This window comes from Panthera onca, chromosome A2 (genome assembly GCF_046562875.1).
Source record: "Panthera onca isolate mPanOnc1 chromosome A2, mPanOnc1 haplotype 2, whole genome shotgun sequence".
Lineage (NCBI taxonomy): Eukaryota > Metazoa > Chordata > Mammalia > Carnivora > Felidae > Panthera > Panthera onca.
In genome coordinates, this window is record NC_138340.1 from 16,655,641 (window position 1) to 16,679,515 (window position 23,875).

The 23,875-nt window shown below is 37.2% G+C and overlaps 1 protein-coding gene across 4 annotated transcripts in view; it reads right to left on the minus strand.

Moving 5' to 3' along the window:
- SETD2 (SET domain containing 2, histone lysine methyltransferase) overlaps positions 1-23,875 on the minus strand; it is a 125,007-nt gene that overhangs the window by 57,383 nt on the left and 43,749 nt on the right. For 2 of the 4 annotated variants that reach the window (XM_060630869.3, XM_081793504.1), the window contains exons 6-12: positions 23,472-23,595; positions 22,426-22,503; positions 20,133-20,230; positions 17,705-17,831; positions 9,738-9,872; positions 9,368-9,487; positions 7,062-7,724 (exon numbers count right to left, since the gene is read on the minus strand). In XM_060630869.3, the coding sequence (XP_060486852.3) occupies positions 7,062-7,724; positions 9,368-9,487; positions 9,738-9,872; positions 17,705-17,831; positions 20,133-20,230; positions 22,426-22,503; positions 23,472-23,595 (1,345 nt within the window). Of the gene's footprint in view, positions 1-3,927; positions 4,116-7,061; positions 7,725-9,367; positions 9,488-9,737; positions 9,873-17,704; positions 17,832-20,132; positions 20,231-22,425; positions 22,504-23,471; positions 23,596-23,875 lie in introns of those variants that run through there. The other 2 variants (XR_014136814.1, XM_081793526.1) reach the window with 2 other exon arrangements.

Here is a 23,875-nt window from a genome sequence, read left to right on the forward strand (position 1 = left end):
CTGTGACCAATTCTGTTTTTCCTAAACTCTGGGGGAACAGAGCCTGAGGTATACTACTGCTTTGCTGAACTGCATACAAGTGTACATTACAAAGCTAATATGATTTGGCATAAAATTGAGTTTCAGAATAAAATTAGGAAGAACAAAATCTAAAAGTTATATAAACAAAAGCTCTCATTTTTTATAAAGTATATTTAAGGATCATTCTGCTGAAGATTCAATTTAAGGTTTTCTTGGGAGAAGCAGGGAAGAAACAGAATACCAGTACCTCGCCAGTAATTAGTGTTGTGCACTTAATGTTCTTCATTTATTTTCTATTAATAGTTTTAAAAGTTCTGTACTGGGATGTTTAAAAGAAAACTTTTCCCAAATCAAAATAAATCTGATCAGAGCTTGGCGGGGGCCGGGGGGCACTATAGCTGAATGCAGGACTATTTTTAAAATAAAAAAATTGTACTGGGTTTCCTTCTTGAAAAATAAGTATTTTTGTTAAAAAATAATTGAACAGGGGCATGTGGATGGGTCAACTGGTTGAGTGTCCAACTCCTGATTTTGGCTTAGGTCATGATCTCACAGTTTCATAAGATCAAGCCCTACACTGGGCTCTGTGCTGACAGCATGAAGCCTTCTCTCACTCCCTCTCTCTGCCCTCCCCTGCTCTCTCTCAAACATTAAAAAAAACTGAAAATAGTAATAACTGAGCAAATACACGTTTGCTCTGAGATGCAGTTTTCAAATCAGAATCTCCTATTTAACTAAATGTGTAAAGCTCTGTCCTTTGTTATAATTTTCTTTCTTTATAGAAGAAGGAAACATTTATCGTTCTTCCTAGTTTTTCTAATGCCAATGTTATTTCTTATAACTGTAAGATACAGGGTAAAATAATGCTTTGGAAGAATGTTTAATAGAGAATTAAAATAAAAAAATAATAAAAAAATGAGAATGCATGAGCCTAAACTGATAAAAATCAATGAATACAGAACTACATGGGAGAGCAGGAAAAGCTCTTGCTTACAAGAGGGCTACAACCAAAACAGAGGGGAGCAGAAGGAATGAGGGGTTAGAAAATCACCACTTGGCAACCATCACAGCTGTTAAGTGATTTGGGTAAATTCACTGGATGTTGAAACTAATGAATAAATCTGATAAAAAGCAGATTATTTACACACTTCCAAAGGTGCTCCTATAGGATAATTCTTAATGATAAGGATCAAACAGTAACTTTATGTTGGAAAACCTGGCAGACGCCACTTTAACCAAGGGATTGGAGTTGACAGTGCCAATAGTGGAACAAATCAACATCATGTGAAGGATACTCCTTACTATTCCAGACAAAAATGTATAACCTGAACCCAAAAGAAAACTTCAGACAAGCCCAAAATGAGGAATATTCTAAAAAATTTCAAAATATTTTAAAAATTTGAAATGTATAAAAAGCAAAGATAGACTTAGGAACTATTCCAGATTAAAGGATACTAGAGAGATACAACCCAACATAACACTTTAGCTCCAATTCTGGATCAGATTTTTTTTTCTTGCTATAGACATTATGGGTACAATTGGCAAAGTCTGAAGGAGATCTGTTGGTCAGATAACAGTATTTTGTCACTAATCTGCTGATTTTAACAAATATACTGCAGTCATATGGAATAATATCCTTGTTTTTATAAAATATGCACTAAAATATCTAGGGGAAATGGATGTCACATCTGTAACTTATTTTAAGAGAAAATGATAAAGCATATTTGGTAAAATGTTAACATTGGGGAATCTGGGTGGAGGAATAAGAGGAATTTTTAGCTTTTTTTCTACATTTGTCACTAGAATGTGTATCACATACAGAATACATACACAGAATAGTATCCTTGCAGTTTTCCTATAAGTCTGAAATCACATCAAAAGTAAAAGGAATATTAAGAAAAATTTATACATTTTATTATGGTTACATGTAAGACTAGATTGCACCAACTTATCTATACTCAAAACCTCCCTTAAGTTTCCAACTAACCTGATCATGGTCCTGAGGGAAAAACAACATTGCGTAAAGGTCTCTTCTCTCCCACTTCTCAGACAGCCTTACATCCAAATTATTTAAAGTAACTTTTCCCAAACAGAGTCAAGACTTTTTTTTTTTTTTTTCAAACTAACTTCATGAGCTATAGAACCATAATCATCATGTCTTTAGGGAAACAGAATTAAGAGTTCATCCAAAAGAATAAAGTATCAAAATGACTTCACTCAAAATCAGAATGTTTCCAGCAGCCAGACTCTGAACTTTACCACAGTGCAAAAGCAGCCACAGACAGTATGTAAATGAATGAGCATGGCTGTGTTCCCAAAAATCTTTACAAAAACAAGCAGTGGGACAGATATAGCCAAGCCATGATTTAGATTAAAGGACCTATCCAGTAATAACAAAATGGACTACTAATAAGCTTTAGACCATTTTTGCCTTTTACTAAGTCTGATACTTGTAAAACAAACTTTGGAGCGCCTAAGCGACCCAGTTGGTTGAGAGGCCAACTCCTGATTTTGGATCAGGTCATGATCTCACGGTTTGTGGGTTCAAGCCCCACACGGTGCTCCCCACTAGCAGTGCGGAGCCTGCTGTCTGGGATTCTCTCTCTCTTCCCCTCTGCTCTGCCCCGCACGTACTCTCTCTCTCTCTTTCAAAATAAGTAAATAAACTTAAAAAAAAAAAAAAAAACTTTCAATGTAGCAGTATCTAAGACTGCTTCTTTGGGGGCAATTCTAAATTTTAAAGGAGGGGCGTCTGGGTGGCTCAGTTAGTTAAGCATCCAACTTGGGCTCAGGTCATGATCTCATGGTTCACGGGTTGGAGCCCTGTGTCGGACTCTGTGCTTACAGCTCAGAGCCTGGAGCCTGCTTCAGTTTCTGTGTCTCCCTCTCTTTCTGCCCCTTCCTGCTTGTGCTTTGTCTCTCTCTCTCTCAAAAATAAATGTTTAAAAAAATATATTTTAAAGGAAAGGATAATATTGATCCTTATGAATACAGAATAATCGCTACGAAAGATTTTGAAATTTATTACAGAAACCCAGGGTACATAATTTCATTCTGAAATGTTGCATAGCAGATTCCACATAGGATATCAGTTACAGACTGAAATTCCAAGTAGTGACTTAAACGTTTTCAGCTGAGTAACCCTATGTTTTATTTAAACTTTCTGTAAAGAGTTTAATGCTTAACTTTCTAGGCAAATAATATGTTTGTTGAATTAAAGATAGTCTTGACATAAACACGAAGAAGAGTATTATTAAGAATAGTCCAACTTATCACATGTACAGAATGGTGCCCCTAAATCATGTTAACCAGGTGTAACTGTAACTACCCAGATTTCATTATGAGAGATGCATATCCTGCAGTCTAAGTGTTTACAAGAGAGGCTCTGGAATCACTAGCCATCATAATCTGCTGGGTTTCACTAGCCATCATAATCTACTGAAAAAAAAAAAACTGCCAAATTCACAGGAACCTTACCTCTTCTTCTCATGATCCAAATGAATGAGGATTTTCCAGTCAAGTTATAATCAATGACCACTTATAACCAACTGTTTTGCCCTGTGAAGTCTAGGGTATATTTTCAGCATGAGGGGTGATGTACAGTAATTCCTTTTGCAAATAGAAATATACGCACATGTCCCTGCTGAAAATGTAGCCCGATAAATCTGCACATGAAAATACATGCTCATGTGTAGTAGCAATGTGTTAGGTGATGTTTCTTGTTTAGGTCTACTTTAGGAGTCAAAATGTGCAAGCCCTGTGGAGCCATGGCAGCAGTCCTGTGTATAGAGGTATAGAAAAAGTAGCTCACTTAATCCTTTCTCGCCAGGAGTCGGGATTTTCCCGGAACGACATCCATTGTCGGCAATGGACGCACCAAAATAACGCCGGCGCCAGTGAGTTAACCACCTCTGTCCTCTTTTCACCTATTATATTTTTCATGCATCATCCAACTTCCCAACCATCTTCCTGTTTCTTCACAGAATGCACGCTAGGTTCTCGTTTTTCTTCAGCACGAAGTTGAAAATGGAGTTGAGAAAAGGAGACACATGGTCAGCTGGTGATGTTAACAAGCTCCTTGCTGCCCTGAGAAGCTAGATGGAAATGGTTCAAGTTACAAGGGGGATCATCATCAGATCTGGGAGGACAAAGAGTAATTCATGAAGCTTCATTCCCTTCCCTCCCACCCTCTTTCATTTACTGATGATCCCTATGGTCTGCCTTCACAGCAAAAATCAAGATTAAGGATCTGAAGCAACCTCTTTCAGTTCTTCACTCCATCCAATGTGTAGAAAGGCCAAGTGGAACACATGTCCAACAATGTTACAGTGGCCCCAGAAGGTCAGGGAAGCTTGGAGTGGCTAACATAACCACAATCTTAGAGTAATGCTTTTTTTAGTATGATCTTGGAATTAACATCAGCAACTAACCCAGTGCTTGGCAATAGGTGCTTAATAAAGGTTGGTTGAATAAGACATTGTCTTTTCTGCCAACATCTACTTGAATACATAGGTGGAAGTCAGACAGAAGTAGTTAACTCTTTCAATGCCGGGATAGTATGGGTATAGTGTAATCACATCAAGTCCATGTGTTTATCTAAAACATGTTCAAATTATGGGTTTCTGATTTCAATGTTCTGATTAAATGCTGGCTAAAGTTCTTTCTTTCTCTTTCTCTCTTTTTTCTTGACAACCATAATCAGAGTTTTGGAATTAGAATCATGGTAAATGTTAAACAGAATGATAGATGAATTAAGAGCCCCAACACCAATGTGTAACAAAACATCACAGTTCAGTCAAGTGACAACATTTCTCAGTCATGCAATTCTAGGTGAGTAATGATTCCAGAGCAAACTAAAGTTTGAAGAAGGAAAATCTCATTCAATGGCTTCCTTGATGCTAAGAATCAGGATACATCCAAAGTATGAAGGTTAAGAAGGATATATTTTAAGTATGAATAAAATTTTGAGCCTCAAGTCAAAAGGATCATCAAGCTACATAGTGCTATGCAACTGCTTTGATCTTTCAGACAGGAGGAACGAGGACAAGCAGGGGAAGAAATAATTTCGTAGGACTCAAAAACGTCTAGAGTGTGACTTTAAATGACCAGTTACAGCTAACTGAGTTAAGGATATCCCAGAGAGTAATTCATACCACTACCATTACAATAAAAAACTACCATAGAGAGAAATGAAAGTATTACTTTTTTTCCAGGTTTTAAGAAGAGACAGGTTTTTAAAGAAATGATGCTTAAATCTCATTTTTTTAAACTTATGTCAACCAGAGATTTATCAGGCAAAAGTGAACTACTGGGTCTGCCACCCCATTCTCACTCTGTAAAACTATGTCTGTAAGGCCTTTTCTATGCCCATTCGAGTACAGGTCTCCATTTCCACCTTCCTTATGAAGCCAGTCATGCCACAGGCTGTACTAGCCTCCAAACTCAAGAGGGACTTCTTCCACACTCCTGTGCCCTCACAAAGCAGGCCTTAAATGAAGGTCCACCCACGTGACCATCCCAGCATTTCTTTCTTTTAACTGCAATTCTGGTTCCTGCAGTTCACGTGTTGTATCATAAGCAGATTTACTATGAATTCTTCCTTTTAGGTTTATAAAAAGGAAGGATTTCACAAGGTTTATTAATAAGGTTGAGTAACGATAAACTCTAAGTGGTGCAAGAGTAGCAAACAGGTCAGCGAGAACTGAAACCACACCATACTTAAAGAAGGGTCTCAACACAGCAAATTACAAATGCCGGAAGTAAGAATAGTGCACAACCAATCAACTACTCCTTTTGTTCAGTGTGAGGTCAGTTCCATATGGGTCAAATCGCAGGATCTAATGGGTGAGTTTTGTAATCATAATTGGGGACAGGTAGGATTCAGTTGTCCATCTTACTGCAAATAAACCTGTACTGCTGGTTTACCTGGTTGCTTCACTTCTGACAGAAGAAAGGAACAGAAAAATAGAAGCTAGGAAGTAACCTGTTCCCACAGGGTCCTCAAGACCTGAATCCCAGATACAGATCACTTACAATCAAAATGTATCACATCTCTCCTAGGCTCATCCTGTTATTCACTTCTGTTTATCCAAGACCCAGACTGAGTTTTCTGCAAAGCAAACCCTGTACATCTTGCTACGTTCTTTAATGACAGATTTCGTACGTATTAGGCGTAAGGGTTCCAGACCTCTCTATTTTCCTCTGGGTAACATCTTTTGACCAAAGAAGTAGGCATTTAAAGACAGGCCTATTTCAGAAACAATAATGGAACTGAACACCAACTAGCTCCATATAAAGTTGTTTTACTGGAATAGAAATTTGTGTTCAATCATTTTTGATAAGAAGTTGCTGAATTACCTTGGTTTTCCAGTTATAATTAATTTTTAAAAATTAATTTTTAGTTAATCCAATATATTAATTTCCAATTACTTTAAACACTGACTTTTTTTCTTACATACACTCTTACAAAGAATTTTCAAATGTAGAATCATACGTTTGTAACTCAACGTATTTCTGGTTTTGGTTTTAATGTAAGGTGCACTTAAATAACTGAAGTCACTGGGGCACCTGGGTGGCTCAGCTGGTTTAAGCATCCAACTTCGGCTCAGGTCATGATCTCACTGTTGGTGAGTTTGAGCCCCACATTGGGCTCTATGTGATCAGCCGGGAGCCTGGAGCCTGCTTCGGATTCTGTGTCTCCCTCTCTCTCTGTCCTTCCCCCACTTGCACTGTCTCTCTCTGTCTCTCAAAAAATGAGTACATGTTTAAAAAATTACAAAAAATAAAAAAAAAACTGAAGTCACTGCTGCGATATGCTTTTCTAAATGAAGAAAAGGGGATATCTGTATATTAGTTTGGCTGGTATATCTCTTGCCAAGGTTTAAAAGATTTGAGACATTTGTAATTAGTTATCAGTAAGAGAGATGGTATTCCATTTTTCAAATATATGTATAGCTAGAAAAGTAGGTAATTCAACTTAAGATTTGTGGAACTCTAGACCTGAGTAATTCAGGTTAAAGTAAACAGAAATGTTTCCTTACCTTTAGGTCTTTCCAACTATCCAGGAGCTTGGTGGCCAAATCACTTATATCTACTGTTTTATCTGGCTGTTCCTGGCTCCTCTCACTCTCCACATCAGATACACCCTCCTCTTCATCTTGGGATGGTGTTTCCTCAGCAATAGTTTCTTCCAGTTTCGTGCCATTGCCCTCTTTAGGCTCTATTTCAGCATCAGCCTCTGGTTCAGATATGGGTAGCTTACTGGCTTCCATGGCGATTTCACTCTCAACTTTAGACTCAGGCAGCTGTTGTGTGAGTAGCTGTTGTGACTGTAACTCTTCCTCTTCTTCTACAGGGACGTGTTCTAACTGGTCAAGGTCCTCTTTGCCATCCTTGCCTTCCAGCTCACTGGTAGCATCAGATATTGCACTGTCCATGCTATTTTCACTTATAATTTTAAGTCTGCGAAACATGAGCTTCTTGGGGGTATCTGTGTCAGCTTCTGTGCTTAGCTTGGTGGAAGGATCAGGAGTGTTGAGTGGTGTGTGAGCACGTGACGTATTCTCACTTGAATACCCATCTCCTTCACTCAACGGAGGAATGGCAGTTTTGGTCTGAGACCAGCGTTGAATAATTGGAAGTACTTTGCTTTCCTCCAACATATTTTTAGTAGGAATGGGTAAGTGTTCCAAAGTCTTTATAATCTGATTAAACACAATAAAAAAAAAAATCTCATCACTTTACACAGTTGACTTTTCAAACCTCTGGATGGGACTCAGATCATTTTTGCAAGAGCAGTGGGGTTTCTTTACTGTCTTATTCAGACCAAAGTCTCTATAACTACAGAAGGATTTAAATGTCATAATATTATTTTCCTCCAGAAAGGAAAGAAAACTTTTTTAAGACTGACCAGCAAAAATAAAAATGTGGGCAGGTAACTGCTCACAATATTAAACAGGAGCAATTAATATCCTCCACCAGTGCTTCTCAAACCTGAGATTAAAAAAAAAAAAAAAAAATACATATATATATATATATATATATATATATATATATACATACACACACACACACACATATATACATATACACATATATACATATATGTATGTGTGTGTGTGTGTATGTATATGTATGTGTATATACACACACACACACCCGTATATATACATACGCTAGTGGACCTCATCCTGGGTATCTTTTTCTAAAAAGTTTCCCAAATGACTGTGATATAGGCTTGGGAACTATGCAACAACATATATTTAAATGATGTCTCACATACACACACAAAACAATGCAGATATTACTTACCTCGTTTAGCTTTTGATAAATAGCTATCTAACAAAGTGAGACTCTCTCTTCAGAGATAATCATCCCCTCCATCCAGAAATCCAAGAATTTCTTCTAAAGTACTCCCTAATGTAGTTCTACAGAAACCCCAAGGATAGGGAGTTCCCCTCCACTTGCTCGATAGGATGCTGCCCAATTCATAAATCATTTAATAAAGTCAACTAGATCTTGAAGGAAGAAAGGAAAAAAGGAAGGAAGGAAAGAAAGGAGGGAGGGAAGGAGGGATGGAGGGAGGGAAGGAGGGATGGAGGAAGAGAGAAAGAAACCAACCAACCAACCCACCCACCCACCTACCCCAAGTCCTCCTCAACTTCTACTTATTGCCAAATCTCCTGGGAGAAGAATGGAGGCAAGACAACCACTTATTTGCTTATTCCTGACGTTTTTAAAAGTTATTTGGTATTATCTATCTCTCTCTCTCTCTCTCTCTCTCTCTCTATCTCTGTATGTAACATGCAACACTTTGGTATTATATTAAAAAGAACTACATTTAGACTAGGTCAAAAAATATTGTTTATTTCATGGGGAGGTATAAACATCACAACTCCACTAACAATGCTGCAATGAACATTTATTTAGATCTTTAAAACACTTATTGACTCCTCAAAATGTTCTTACTCTTGTCATCCAGAATTCAGCTCTTCACTAATTTTTTAGAACACGAGAATTTAAGTTTCATATGGCTTCCTATCTGTTTAACACTATGGCTTTAGCAACGAACTGGATCTTTCACTCAACTATGATATTGTATTTTGCTCTTGCAGTTCCCAGCTACACAATATCAACTATAGGGATTCTATAGGAAAAGCCATAGGGCAAACTCACTACTAGCAAGTTTTAAGCAAAGGTTATAGTTACAAGAATGATACTGACATAATAAAATTATTTAATACCAGTAGTAAATATAGTGCTAGATTCATTACCACTGATATCATCGCTCAACCTAAGCAATCTATATAGTGGTTTTAAAAAACAAGCAAGTTGAATGTGAACTGACCTCTTCTTGAAGCTTCTGGTTACTTTCCCGGCCATCACCTAGCTCTGCCATCCAGATCCACAACAAAGACAGCCCATGACGTTCCAGAAAGGACTTCAGGCAAGACTGTGAATGTGTGTTCTTCCATGGGGGAAGGGAAGCAAGATGCAGGGTATTGGGATGGGGTTGGGGTGGGTTGGGGTAGGAAATACCAAACATAGCATTAAAAAGGGTCCACAAAGAGGAATAAAATTTTTGTTTATATTCACAAAACACCCAGAAACTGTTTTGATTGATGCAAAATAAAAGTGTACAAAAAATAAATGGTTTAAAGTTAGATGCCCCACCACAAACTCAGAAATAAAAAACAAATTAGTATCAAAGAGCTCACCTGTATGAGCTCAAGACAGGTAAGTTTCTGCTCCAAAGTTTCAATTCTAACCATTAGCCGGGATAAGCTGAGCACCTGGTTTTTATCAGAGAGACCCTCACCATTCTCCATCAGAGCTTCTAGCTCTCCATCCACCTGCCACAGCAAAGAAAAATATCTGGTTATAAAAACAACAACAACAACAACAACAACCCCCACTAATCTAAGAATCAAACAGCCTAAAAAAGATGCTCAACTTTGTCAGTAACAGGGAAAATGCAATTAGACCGGGAGTGAGAAAACATGTTAAATTTACTAGATTAACCCAGGAAAAAAAAATTAAGAAGTCTGATAATATCAAGTCTAGGCAAAGATGTGGATCAAAAGGCACTTTTATGTACTGTCGATGAAAGTATAAATTAGTATGATCAATTTGAAAAGCATTTCATTCTCTCATCAAATATTTACCAACTACATATTGTATGTCAAATACAATCCTGGGTGCTAAAGACATTGCAATGAAGCAAAACAAAAGTCTGCCCTTCTTGGGAGACAAACAACAAATTGTTAGGTGAAAAGTATGCCAGAAAAAAATAAAGCACTGGCTTCAAAAATAAATATTTGTATCCCCTATGCCTAGCACTGCACACCTAAGAATAAACCCTAGAGAAAACCTCTCCACATGTCTACTCAAAGAGTCAAAACAATGTTCACTGCACAGCCCTTATAATAGCAAAAAACTTCCAACAATGCAAACATCTGTGGCCAGGTTGTATAAACCAGCATGTTCATACAACGGATCATTCTACCACAGTGAAAGGAATAAAGTGCAGCCAAATGCAACAACATTCATCAACCTTATAAACATAATGTTGTATGAAAAAAGTTCCAGATTACATGCTGTATGAATCTGTTTTTGTAAGCCTCAGAAACAAAAATTTTATAGATGCATGTCTGCAAAATTAATTTTAAAAAGGCAATGGAGGTAAGACACAATTCCAAACACTGGTGTTCTCCAGGGGCTGAGCAGGAAGCAGAGACGTTCTTTTGTAATTATACCTTATAACTTACATCTATTCTCTGCGTGTTTCAAATATTACATTTAAATAATGGGGGAACAACAACAACAAAATCAACCTACCAACAGTTGTTTTCCAGCTGTGTTATAAAAGGTATAAAGATGGCTTACAGAACTTACTCTGGGGGAGATAAAATTAATTCATGTGAAAACAAACAATGAAGCATTAAATGTAAATGTTAAAAACATAGAGGCCTAAGAAGGAAGGCAGCAGTTTAGAATGAGTCACCAGAAGGGAACTCACAGAAGCAGGGTTAGCAGGAGGTAAGATAAAGGGGAGAGTAAAGTAGAGGGAAAATCATGAACACAGGGAAATGGAAAATTAGGATAGTGCCTAGCTCCACCTGGCTGGAGTAGACAATGTGTGTGGTGAGGAAGTGAGAAAAGCCTCATTTAAAGGAAGGCTTGTTAGATCGGAAGATCTCAGAGGTGATATAAAAAAATCTGGATTTGATGTGACTGAGCAAGAGAGCTCTATTACTGAATCCAAAAAAAGGGGAATAATCTGATTGAAATGGAATTTGAGAATAATTAGTGGAGCAATAACAGAACAAAATTTACACAAGATAGCGACTGATGAAGAAGAGATACAAAGATGACATTAAACTGACATGGCCTAAGATGAAAGAAGTCCAGAATGTGCTGACAGACGAAAGCAAATCTGAAAGAAAAGAATCTTGAGGAAATTTTCTGTTACTTAACTTTTAATCATCTCAATTTTAGGCAATGCACTGAACATTTCCTTTTTATATGATATCACAAACTTCACATAACATAATGGTGAAGAACAAAAATAAGAAAACACAAGATGCTATCTGCGAGATGAAGAAATGTAAATTCATTTTATCCCTTCCAAATGTACATTTAAAGCTCCTTTCTCATTTCCAGTATCATTTATGTTTTGAACAGATTAAGTATTTACACAGAAAAATCAATTTATAGTTAAATATTAATCCAAGACAATTTCCTTGAGGATGTTTTTCTCCTGTATATCCTAAATATAGAACTTCCTATGTCCCAAACTCTAGAGGATTAGAGCAGGAAAGACAAAGGGCTTTAAAATTACACTTTCCGGGGCACTCGGGTGGCTCAGTCGGTTAAGCGTCCAACTCTTGGTTTCGGCTCAGGTCATGAACTCAGTTTGTGAGTTCAAGCCCTGCACCGGGCTCCGCGCTGACGGTGCAGAGCCTACTTGGGATTCTCTCTCCATCTCTCCCTGCCCCTCCCCTGTTCACTCTCCTTGTCTCTCTCAAAAATAAATAAACTTAAAAAAATAAAAAAAATTAAATAAAATTCCACATTCCCCTCCCCCCAATGCAACAACCAGAACCTCACTTTGGACAGAGTTTCAGATGCAAATACTACTAGACTAAGTGATGGGGTTTTCTTTTCATATTTAGGCATGACAGGATTCTATAACTCTGAACATTTAAGAGACAAAATGGAGCATTTTGCTTCATTGTTTGTTTTCACATGAATTAATTTTATTTTTCATTTAATAAACATTTATCGAATAGATACTATACCATAGAAAGCTCCACTGGGATATAAAAACAGTAGCAGTCTTATCTTAAGGAAATAAACAGTAAAAATGTAGAAACTAAAGTAAAAATAACAAAATTTTGCAAACAACACAGAAGGTAAAGAACCTTTGAACATTCCCACTACAATTATAAGATTAATAGTCATATTGTATACCTAAAAGTTATCATGCCAATCCCAGTAACATGCTACAGCTTCCATAATTTGGGGTACTCAAGTGGACAATCAATTGTGGAATTAATAACTTTTGGGATATCTGGGAGGAAGGGAGCCAGGGGACCAACAGACTGCTCTCATTAATTTGCATTTACTACAAATATTTATTTTTAATTTGTGGGTCACAACCTACCTGAAAGGATTTGAAGTAACTATAAGCTAACATAAAAGTATAAAAATGATTAAGGAATATGTTAATAAATTACTGACAATTGAACATTTATACATATATGCATAATTCCATAGCACTTAAAAATTCATTCTATTGAGTACTTAATCCAAAAAATTATTTACTCTTTTTTATTTAAATACTTTAGTCCTTTTGGCCATGAACTATCTTTAATGGGTCTAAGAATTTTTAATAGTTTCTGATGAAATACAACACACATAAAGTATATAAATGACCTGTAAACAAATAGGTTTATTAATAAACAGGTGAGCAATAGATTTAATAAACAGGTGAGCAATATCCATGCAACCAGCTTGCAGGTTAAAAGCGGGGTGGGGGAACGACACTGTCAACATTCCTGAAGTGCTCCATGGGCTCTTCCCTTGTTCTAATACCTCCTCTTCTCTGCTCTCAAGATAACATCTCCTAACTTTTTAGGAAATCATCTCTGATTTTTAAAACAGATTTACCATCTGTGTATAAATCCCTAAATAATTTTGTCTATTTTTCATCTTTATGGAAATCATACTGGACAAAACTTTTGTGTCATGCTCATTCTACATTCATCCTTAAATTTTAGGAGCCCTCCATGCTGTTGCATGCAGTCATAGTTCCTGCACTTTCATGACCAGTTTTTCATTCTAGGATTACATTATGAATTTGTCTATATTAGTGTTAACAGATACTTGAGTTGTTTCTACTTTTTCTAATGTTTGTTTATTTTTGAGAGAGACAGAGACAGAATGCGAGTGGGTTAGGGGCAGAGAGACAGGGAGACACAGAAGCAGAAGCAGGCTCCAGGCTCTGAGGTGTCAGCACAGAGCCCGACGCGGGGCTCAAACTCACAAGGTGTGAGATCATGACCCGAGCCGAAGTCGGACGCTCAACCCACTGAGCCACCCAGGCGCCCCTCTACTTTTTCTAATAGAAGCAGATGCTGCTGTGACTCCTGATGCACATACATTCACTTTTAGTAAACAATTCCAAAGTACTTTCAAAAGTGGTTGCACCCATTTACACCCCCACCAGCAGTGCAGGAGATCTCCTGTTCCTAGGAGTCATCAGACTTTTTACCAATCTGATGAGTATATAAATGACATCTGATAGTTTTAATTGATATTCCCCTGATAATTAATGAGGTTGAACATCTCTCTATGTTTATTAGCTATTTGGATTAGTGAAGTGTCTGGATGTTGTCTATTTTTCTTTTGTGTTGGCTTTTTCCTTAGTGATTAGTAGCAGCTCTCTATACACTCTGGTTATTAGTGCTTGTGTGTTATGTGTTGAAGGCAAATATTTCCTCTCTTAGGCGTCTTCTTGCCCTCTTACTGTGTACACTGGTTATCATTAATTTGTTTCGCAAATTTAAACAAAAGAGACTAAGGGAAGATTCAGACTATTTACTGTTTGTACTTTACAAACTACAAATATCATCAGGTAATAGGGAATTATTATACCTCCATCTGCTAAGTATTTAATTACCTGATTTGTGACATCCCCCCAAAAAACTATCACCTTCAACTGGAAAAGCTTATAGTTTTGTTAAGGAGATACGCTGTATAGAGATGCAATCATAAGATCAATTAAAAAAAAATGTTTACCAATCAAGGGATAATATGGGGACGCAGACTATAATGCTATTAACATATTCTTGTTAATAGTTACAATAATCAAAACTATATTTTAAACTGTGCTATCTTATCCCTTCCATGGCCTCCTCTACCCAAAAGAATTCCCAAGACTGTAGCTGACTGTAATTCAGAATCTAGGCATGCAGAAGGGATTTTCAGTAGGAGACAATCCAAGTAAAATTAACTTGAGTTCAACTCTTCATTACAGCCAGGGCAAAGAACCCCTCTACGGAACTCAGACTCATTCCTCTATCAGGGCAAAATTTTATCCAAATCATTCTTGTTCCAGAGTAACTTCAAATTCATAGCTGGAGCAATCCACAATGACTAGATTCATGCTACACCAAATTCCATCTAGAATACCAAGGCCTATACTGATATGGGACACAACATTACCAGAATAAAAATAAGCAAAGAAAAGGAATGTCTACACTTTGGTGCCTTGGGATTGTTCTTGAATCTTATCAGATAGAAAGCCATCTGATATTGGTATGATGGAGGTATAACCCTGCCTAAGAAACCATCATATTACAAGGACACTCCCCACCAACAATAAAATTAAAAAAAAAAAAAAAAGTTTATTCTGTAAGTTTTGAGAACAGGAAATAGCCAAAGGGAAGTTTTTATGGAGATTTTAACATAGGTCAACATGTTTAATGACTATTTTGTGGCTGCTCTGACAAACTATCAATTATAAGTTAAAAATAAAAGCAACCTTAACAAAGTTGAGAGAAAAGTTTCCTGCAATACTCAAGTCAAGAAGCCTAATAGGCTATGACCTAGTGACACCACTTCCATGGATACACCTTAAAGAAACATGTGCAGAAGAGACATATATAGATACAAATTATGACATTAAGAGAAAAGCTTAAAAACACTAGTGTCCAGGGGAGCCTGTGTGGCTTAGTCGGTTGAGCATCTGACTTCAGCTCAGGTCACGATCTCATGGTTCATGGGTTCAAGGCCCACATCGGGCTCTGTGCTGACAGCTCAAAGCCCAGAGCTTGCTTCAGATTCTGTGTCTCCCTCTCTCTCTCTGCGCCCCTCCCTTGCTCACACCCTGTCTGTCTCTCTCTCTCTCTCTCAAAAATACACATTAAAAAATAAACAAAACACTAGTGTCCATTAGGAGGGCTATATATAAACTGTTACATGATGAAAAACTTTACAGCAGTTAAAAATATGTTTATATATATAGGGGCACTTGGGTGGCTCAATCAGTAAGCCTCTGACTTTGGCTCAGGTGATGATCTCAAGATCATGTATTGTGTGTGCTGACAGCTCAGAGCCTGGAACCTGCATCGGATTCTGTGTCTCCCTCTTTTCTGCCCCTCCCCCGCTCGTGCTCTGTCTCTCTCTCAAAAATAAACAAACATTAAAAAAAATTTTTTTAATATGTTTATATAGAAGTCAATGTGGATCAAATTTTAAAATAAGAGTAAAAAAAAGCAAATTGCAGAAATGTACATATTATACCATTTCTAAAATCCTATACAAAACAACTTAATAAGTTTTAAAATGCAGAAATGTTGGCTGTTATGACCGACCACAATGGTCACCAAGTTGGGAGAGGATAGAATTATTCTCTACAATTTGCAGTGCAACACAATGGTCAAGAGCAGAGACCAGAGCTAGACTAGTTCATTTCCATCACCTACTGGATGATGCCTCAGTGTTCTCATCTGTAAAATCCTTGCACCTAATTTCAAGGCTTGCTATGAGAATTAAATGAGTCATGTGTCAAAAGCTGAGCTGAGGGGCGCCTAGGTGGCTCAGTCGGTTAAACGTCCGACTTCGGCTCAGGTCATGATCTCACAGCCTGTGGGTTCGAGCCCCGCATCGGGCTCTGTGCTGACAGCTCAGAGCCTGGAGCCTGTTTCAGATTCAGTGTCTCCCTCTTTCTCTGACCCTCCCTGTTCATGCTCTCTCTCTCTCTGTCTCAAAAATAAATAAATGTTAAAAAAAAAAAAAAAAAAAAAAAAAAGCTGAGCTGAGTGTCTGGCACACTGCTACAGAGTATATGCTCTCCAAAAACAGAGCAGAAGCACACACAATGCTCAAAAGAACATGTGTTCGTCTTGGGTGGTCTACCACCATGGCCATTTGTTGAAGGTTTCCTTTTTGGCACTTTTTAAATGGCCTTTTTTTTCAACTGCCCTTTCCAATGCTTTTTGGTTCTTACAGAATTTAATTTGGGCTTAATGACATCACCTTTTAGCCATTATACTTTTATCCCCTCACCCTATACATCTTCTATCTACTCATCTAAACACTAATTTATATGTAACTTAAGCATTTATAATTCTTAATGTATTAGTTCCTGAAAAGCTCAGGCATGAGCTAACTGCCAAAGAATCACAGGGGAATTTGCTAACCCTCTCAGTACCCCCCGCCCCCCGCACCCCCGTTAAGATTCACAGGTCTGAGGATGGACCCAGAAATGCGCTTTTTCACAATGGACCCTGCCAGGTGATTCAGAGGCTGAGAAACGCTATTCTGGTGAAGGGATCCTCAGAAAAAAGGTGTTTGTTTTTTTTTTAACGTGAAGCTCTTGTCCCAGTTAAGAGTCCCTTGATTAACAAGATAGCTCCTTCCTCCATAGTAACTGAGGTGAGCTGGGGTAGAAAAAAGGTTATCAATCACCATTTTAAAAAAAGACCATTTTCACTATTTCATTTTCACTCCTGGGTTGCCTATTACCTCTCAAAACTCACCTTATACCCCTCCAAAGAGGGTTTTCAGAGATTGTAAGAACACTTGCAAACTTTAAGAGTTCCAAGCAAAAAACAAACCAACATTAAAAGACTAGGAATGTAGATCAGACTTAAGTAAATTAATAGATGAACATCTTATTTGTACTTAGGATTAGGAGTTTTACAGGCTCCAAAAAAACTATCAGTCCATTGTTTTCAATATGACTTCAGTAGTTCTTAGCAACACCTAATTCTAATCTCTATGAACCTGAAATAAAAACAGCAACCAGGGCCACCTGGGTGGTTCAGTGGGTTAAGCATCCAACTCTTGATTTCGGCTCAGGTCATGGTCTCACAGTTCATAGGACTGAAGCCCTTTGTCAAGCTCTGCGCTGACAGCATGGAACCTGCTTGGGATTCTCTCCCTCTCTCTGCCCCTCTCATGCTTGTACTTGCTCGCATTCTCTCTCTCAAAAATAAACAAACATTAAAAAAAAAAACAAAAAAAAAAAACCAACCATACTTCTTTCTCTAATGGTCTCCTCTGATTCTGAATTTCTCTGTTGTTTGGCTTTTCAAATTTTAATCAGAAAAGCTACCTCCCTCCTTTAAAGGTATATGGTAAAAGTTGAAAAAAAAGGGATGAAAGAAACACTTACTGAATCCTTCTTACGAGATCGCTCCTTCTTCATTTTTCCTCCTGCTGCTCTGATACTGACTCTATTCTCTCCTCCCAGGTAACCTCGGCAATTAGCTGACCCACAGAAACATTTCTGAGCTTCTTTTCTGTTCAAGGAACATAGGAAAGATGTCAGTTACGTGAAAGTACACCACATAAAAATGTCAACAACCTAACAATCACATACAAGAAAGAAATCAATTCAGCCTAAAAAACAATTATTTTAAAAGACTCCAACAAACCTAATACCATTTAATGGAAATGCCTGAAAACTGCTCTTAAAAAAATATTCTTTTTCTAATCCTCCTTTATTAGCTAGACAAAATTAGCCAAGAAGTTAATGAGTAATTTCTCCATTTTATGAGTACCTACTCATGTATAAAAATTAAGGATTTTTATACTTCTATGTGCATAAAGAGATATATAAAGGTAGACATGTGTAAAATGTATAAAAATAAGAGATCGTATATATATTGAGCTAAGAACAAAACTGCTTAAATAGTTCAACATCTCTCATATGTAAATATTTAACTGGCACCAAGAACAACAAATATATTCTTACAAATAGATGTACACAGATACGAAATTCAATATGTACAGGATACTTAAAAGGAAGCACATGATTATTAAAAGTTATCACCACTTAAGGATGAGACTCTAATAAGAAATATAGTAATAAGTAAATATAACTGTGGAGTTCAGGAAAAGTGGTAGAAACAACACAGGCCTAACTCTACAGGCCTGGGTACAAACCACCATGGCCATTTATTTATTCTGCGATCACAACTACCTGAGAAAAGCAAGAAGAACTATACCAAAAGGAAACTGATAGATTGAATTTATGATGGTAGCAATCAAAAGCATAAAAATAAATTATTCAATAAATAGAGCAGGGAATCACAAACAGCACCTGATTTCCAGTTTTCCTTCCTTCAAATAGGACAGTGCAAAAGTAAGAGGGAGAAAGCATGGAGCTGTACACAGAACCTGGGTCTGCACTCATCTGCGGAATGCTAGGCCACTGCCTAGATGCATTAGTTCACGAGGTTACGCAACATGGTGATACCATTACTACTTCATTCATTAGCATGAAATAACCTCCAAAAGAAGAACTTCCTCTCATCAACTATTTGGTTTAACCTGAAGTAGAATTCACTTGGGGAAAGCAGGATAAGTGTTTGATTTTTTTTTCCCCTTTTCTGACTTTTAAGCTACTTTATAAAAATCATGAATTGGTTCCCTTCTATTACGACTAATGCAGTTTTATTTTTAAAGTATCATTAAATCTCATGGTTTTTACATCATACGTTTCAAACCACTGCAGTTATTATCCTTTCAATGCTTAAGTGTTAATGAAAACTCTCCCACTGTTGTTGTTTTTTGTTAATGTTTACTTATTTTTGAGAGAGAAACAGCACGAGCAGGGAAGGGGAAGAGAGAGAAGGGGACAGAGGATTCAAAGCAGGCTCAACGCTGACAGCAGGGAGCCCCTTGTGGGGCTCGAACTCACAAACCACAAGATCGTGACCTGAGCCAAAGTCAACCGACTGAGCCACCCAGGCACCCTTCTCCCACTGTTTTGAGAGCCTATTAAAGCTAGCTCCTGGGACCCTTTGACAAGAATCTCCTAATCTTTCATAACTGGTTTTCTGGTATGACAAAATAAACCAAAATCACCTTGTCTAATTCCTGTCTTAACTTGAAATCAGACACTTCTCCAAGGAACCCTGTTCCTTTTAGTGGGATTCTGTGAAACCACAATATAGATGCTAGGGGTATTCATTCTTATTGTATCAGTTATTATTTTGGTTCAAAAGAACTAGTAAATTATTTTTCATAGTACAATGTGGTACAGATGAGAAAAGATTAGTCATGAGTTGATAACTGACAGATAAATACACACTTATACACACACTGTAGACATTTCCAAAATTTAAAGGGTTTTCTAATTACTTAAGAAACATAAATATATAAATAAGACAGCATGAAATTCAGAAGAAAATTATGGAGTTCCTGTACAAATCCTTTAATGGCTGGAAATGTCACAGTAGGAAAAAACACAGAAAACTGAAAAAGTAAAGAACTGGTGGTACATATAACTTTTTTTTTTTTTAACCTTTATTCATTTTTGAGACAGAGCGTGAGTGGGGGAGGGGCAGAGAGAGAGGGAGACACAGAATCCGAAGCAGGCTCTAGGCTCTGAGCTGTCAGCACAGAGCCCGGTGTGGGGCTCAAACTCACAAACCACGAGATCATGACCTGAGGCGAAGTCAGATGCTTAACCAACTGAGCCACCCAGGCATCCCCATATAACTTCTTAGTAATTCATATCAAAGTTTTATGTCTCTGTATCTGAACAGTCCATTTCCCCACCAGAAGCAGCGAAACAGAATAAAAACAATACTCACCCATATCTTTGGAACTGATAATCAAATGTTAACTCCGAGCCTGAAGGAACTAGTTTGGTGGTAAAAAACCCGACCCTCAGTTGTCCGTTCACAGTCCACTGAGAAGTTGTTTTTAAAAGAAAAGAAATTTGTAACCGATTAATCTGTGTGTTTTTCTTTAAAGATCATTTGCCTTAATAATGCATGAGCCTCTTTTGACAATTAAGAAGACTTTACCAAATAGCAAATAGGAAACTTTTTTCTTGAAGTAAACTACCATATTTAAGTGTTAATCTCATTTAATAAACTACCAGGTTGAGTATCACCTATAATTTGTCTCTAATAAAAGTAACTGCTACTTATACCTGTCTTAATACACATTTCCACACAGTAAATATTCACTTGTACTAAAAATAAGCAGATAGGGAATGCTTGGTGTCATTGACTGTTACTGGCAAATTCATATTATTATGTTAAAAGTAACTATATTCCAAGATAAGGTGAGGCATGGAACCAGGGAAAGAATGATGCCAAATGTTTAATTTCATAAAGCAATGGTCCTATGACTGAGTATAGGGAAAGGGAAGGAAAGCATGACAACAACTGCATAAAACTCAAGAATTAAAATGGGAGTAAATACACAGGAGTTAGAACTTGTGGTTCCAGAACATGTTAAGACGTAACTCGACTGCAGAGCTCCTGTTCGATCTTTTGAGCACATTACTGATGAAAACCCCCAGACTTAAAGAGATGAAGGGACACAGTACAAGTGGAAATCTCACAGGTAGACACATGGCCACCAGATGCAGACAAAACTAGAACAGAACTTACATAAAATGATCATGGAGTGTGTTCTCCTATTCGTTATATGGCTTGGCTCCCAGAAGAGCCGTATCTAAGATCTATTAGTATACAGGTCAAAAGGACAAAAAAAAATATCCAGGAGTTGAAAGCACTATTTTATTTATTTATTTATTTATTTATTTATTTATTTATTTATTTATTTACGTTTACTTATTTTTTGAGACAGAGAGAGACAAGAGCATGAACGGGGGAGGGTCAGAGAGAGAGGGAGACACAGAATCTGAAACAGGCTCCGGGCTCTGAGCTGTCAGCACAGAGCCCGACGCGGGGCTCGAACTCACAGACCACGAGATCATGACCTGAGCCGAAATCGGACGCTTAACCGACTGAGTCACCCAGGCGCCCTGAAAGCACTATTTTTTTTTTTTTTAATTTTTTTTAATGTTTATTTATGGGACAGGGAGAGACAGAGCATGAACGGGGGAGGGTCAGAGAGAGAGGGAGACACAGAATCTGAAACAGGCCCCAGGCTCTGAGCTGTCAGCACAGAGCCCGATGCGGGGCTTAAACTCATGGACCGCGAGGTCATGACCTGAGCCGAAGTCGGACGCTTAACCGACTGAGCCACCCAGGCGCCCCTGAAAGCACTATTTTAATATGAGAGGAAACCATTAATACTACTTTTCTAGGGTGTGGGTCCATAGCCTTCTTAGTCTAAGAAAGAACCAATGTTCTAACGTTTGTGTGTGTGTGTGTATTTTTTTTTTAAATCTAAGATCAAAACACAAATTAGAGAGAGTACTAAAATTATCTCAAAATGTTTTACCAAATTCAATAAATGAATGTATCAAGCATCAACTATGTGCCAGGCACAGGGACAAAGAGAGAGCCATGACCCAGAGTCTGGCCTTGTTGAGGAGAAGCAGTGTCACTCCATGTACATGATATACGATCTCTCTTATCTGTGGCCATTCAGCCCCCCTTACATTATTAAAGCAGCCAAATTTGGCACCTGGATTAAGAGCTGATAAAAATCTGAATAGAATAGTACACACTGGACTTCATCAGAATTCAATTTTAGTTTTGTATTTTGGCACCTTTGAAATAATAGTTAAAACTTATGGGCAAAGAGAGGTGACAATTAAATGCAATGGGAGTTCCTGGACTGGATGCTAGTCCAGAAAAATGACAGATGGCAAAATATGAATAAAGACTTTAGATTAGTTAATAGTTAACAGTACTTCCTGGATTGGATAACTGTATAATGGCTATTTACAATGTGAACCTTTGAGGAAGCTAGGTGAAGGATGATATATGGAACTCTGTACTGTTTCTGCACTATTATTTTATAAATCTGAACTTAATTCAAAATAAGATTTTTAACAATAGGAAAAAAACAATTAAAATGATTTAAAAATAAAATCCATGGGAAGCCTTGATATGGAATCTAAAATTAATACAACATCAATCTTGAACAAAGATCCAAACTTCTAAATCTACCTCAACTTACTTTTTGAGTCTCACAGTTTGGTTCACAGCTGTGATTCATGAAACGAGAGCAGTTTCCTTTCTGAGTGGCATCTATTATCTAGGGAAAAGGATCATTTAAGAGATAAAAATGAGACCTAAAATATACATATATTTTGCAAAGGAAAGGCATCAGGCAAATGTAAGATCTGCATGCCCAACCCCGCCTCCTCTTTCACGTACAGACACATCCAAGTGACAAATATCTAACTACTTCCTCTGGGACATCTGCTAACTATAAACATCTTACAGGCAAAACGATCTCCATATCTATCAATGTCTCTTCCATTTACTTTTAGCTACTTCTAACATCCTCTTATATTCCAATCTCACTCCATGTGTATAAAACTCCATTTTAAAGTGCATGTTACACCACAGTGCAGGATCTCTCAAACTTGAATGTGTATCTGAATTCCCTGGAGAGCATGTTAAAACTCCTGCTGGACCCACCACCAGAGTTATTAGATTCAGCAAGTCTGGGGCAGGATCTAGAAATAGGTTTTCCAGGACTGAATGTAGAGACAGATATAAGAATCTAGCTAAAATTTATCACACAAGACATTAAAGAGATTTGTAAAAATGTAAAACAGTTGCACTCCTCACTAAAACAAAAATATTTTGAAAATTATTTTCATAAAAACATGTTGCTTATGTCAACATATAATTGACTTGTTACTTTAAAGTGATTTAACAAATATTTTTCAATTTTTCAGCTTTAATTTTTATGTAAGTATTGACAAATATAACCCACATTAAAAAATCTCTTCTAGGGGTATCAGTAATTTTTAAGAGTTGTAATATGAAGCTCATAGGTTTACATTTACATGTATATGTAAACATCTCCTTCTCCCTTTTTGTAAACAAAAACATCTCCCTCTCTCCTTTTTGTAAAGAAAAGCTATATATATATACTATTCTGTCCCTCTTTTTTGTCACTTAATATATTTTCAAGATCAGTCTGTATCAATGACCCTTCCAAACTCAACAATTTCCAGATCTGTTTCAAAGCAAATACATTCGTCCGCTCACCTCATCATTCTTCAGGGCCATGAAATAGTAGTGGATGTTTTTGTTTCGTGCATACTCCTTTACCCGGGCTTTAAACTCTTTATGATCAAGTACCTCTCCACAATATTCCAGGACAAAGGTGTTCCTGGCAAAACAAAAGGGAAACAATAGCACTTCCTGCCTAGGAGCTGTATGGAAAACACATACATCTATGCAAAAAAATAGATTTAAGGAAATATTGAAAAGAATAAATACGGTCTTATACAAGATATAATTAAAATATACGTAAAGTACCTAACATCTAACTGAGGTTTTCTCCTTCCTAATACTTTTTAAAAAATGTTGATTCTAAGATGCTTTTACATTTATACATACTATCAAAACGTGTATCCTTGCTCTAACTAGATATTAAAACAAACACTCAA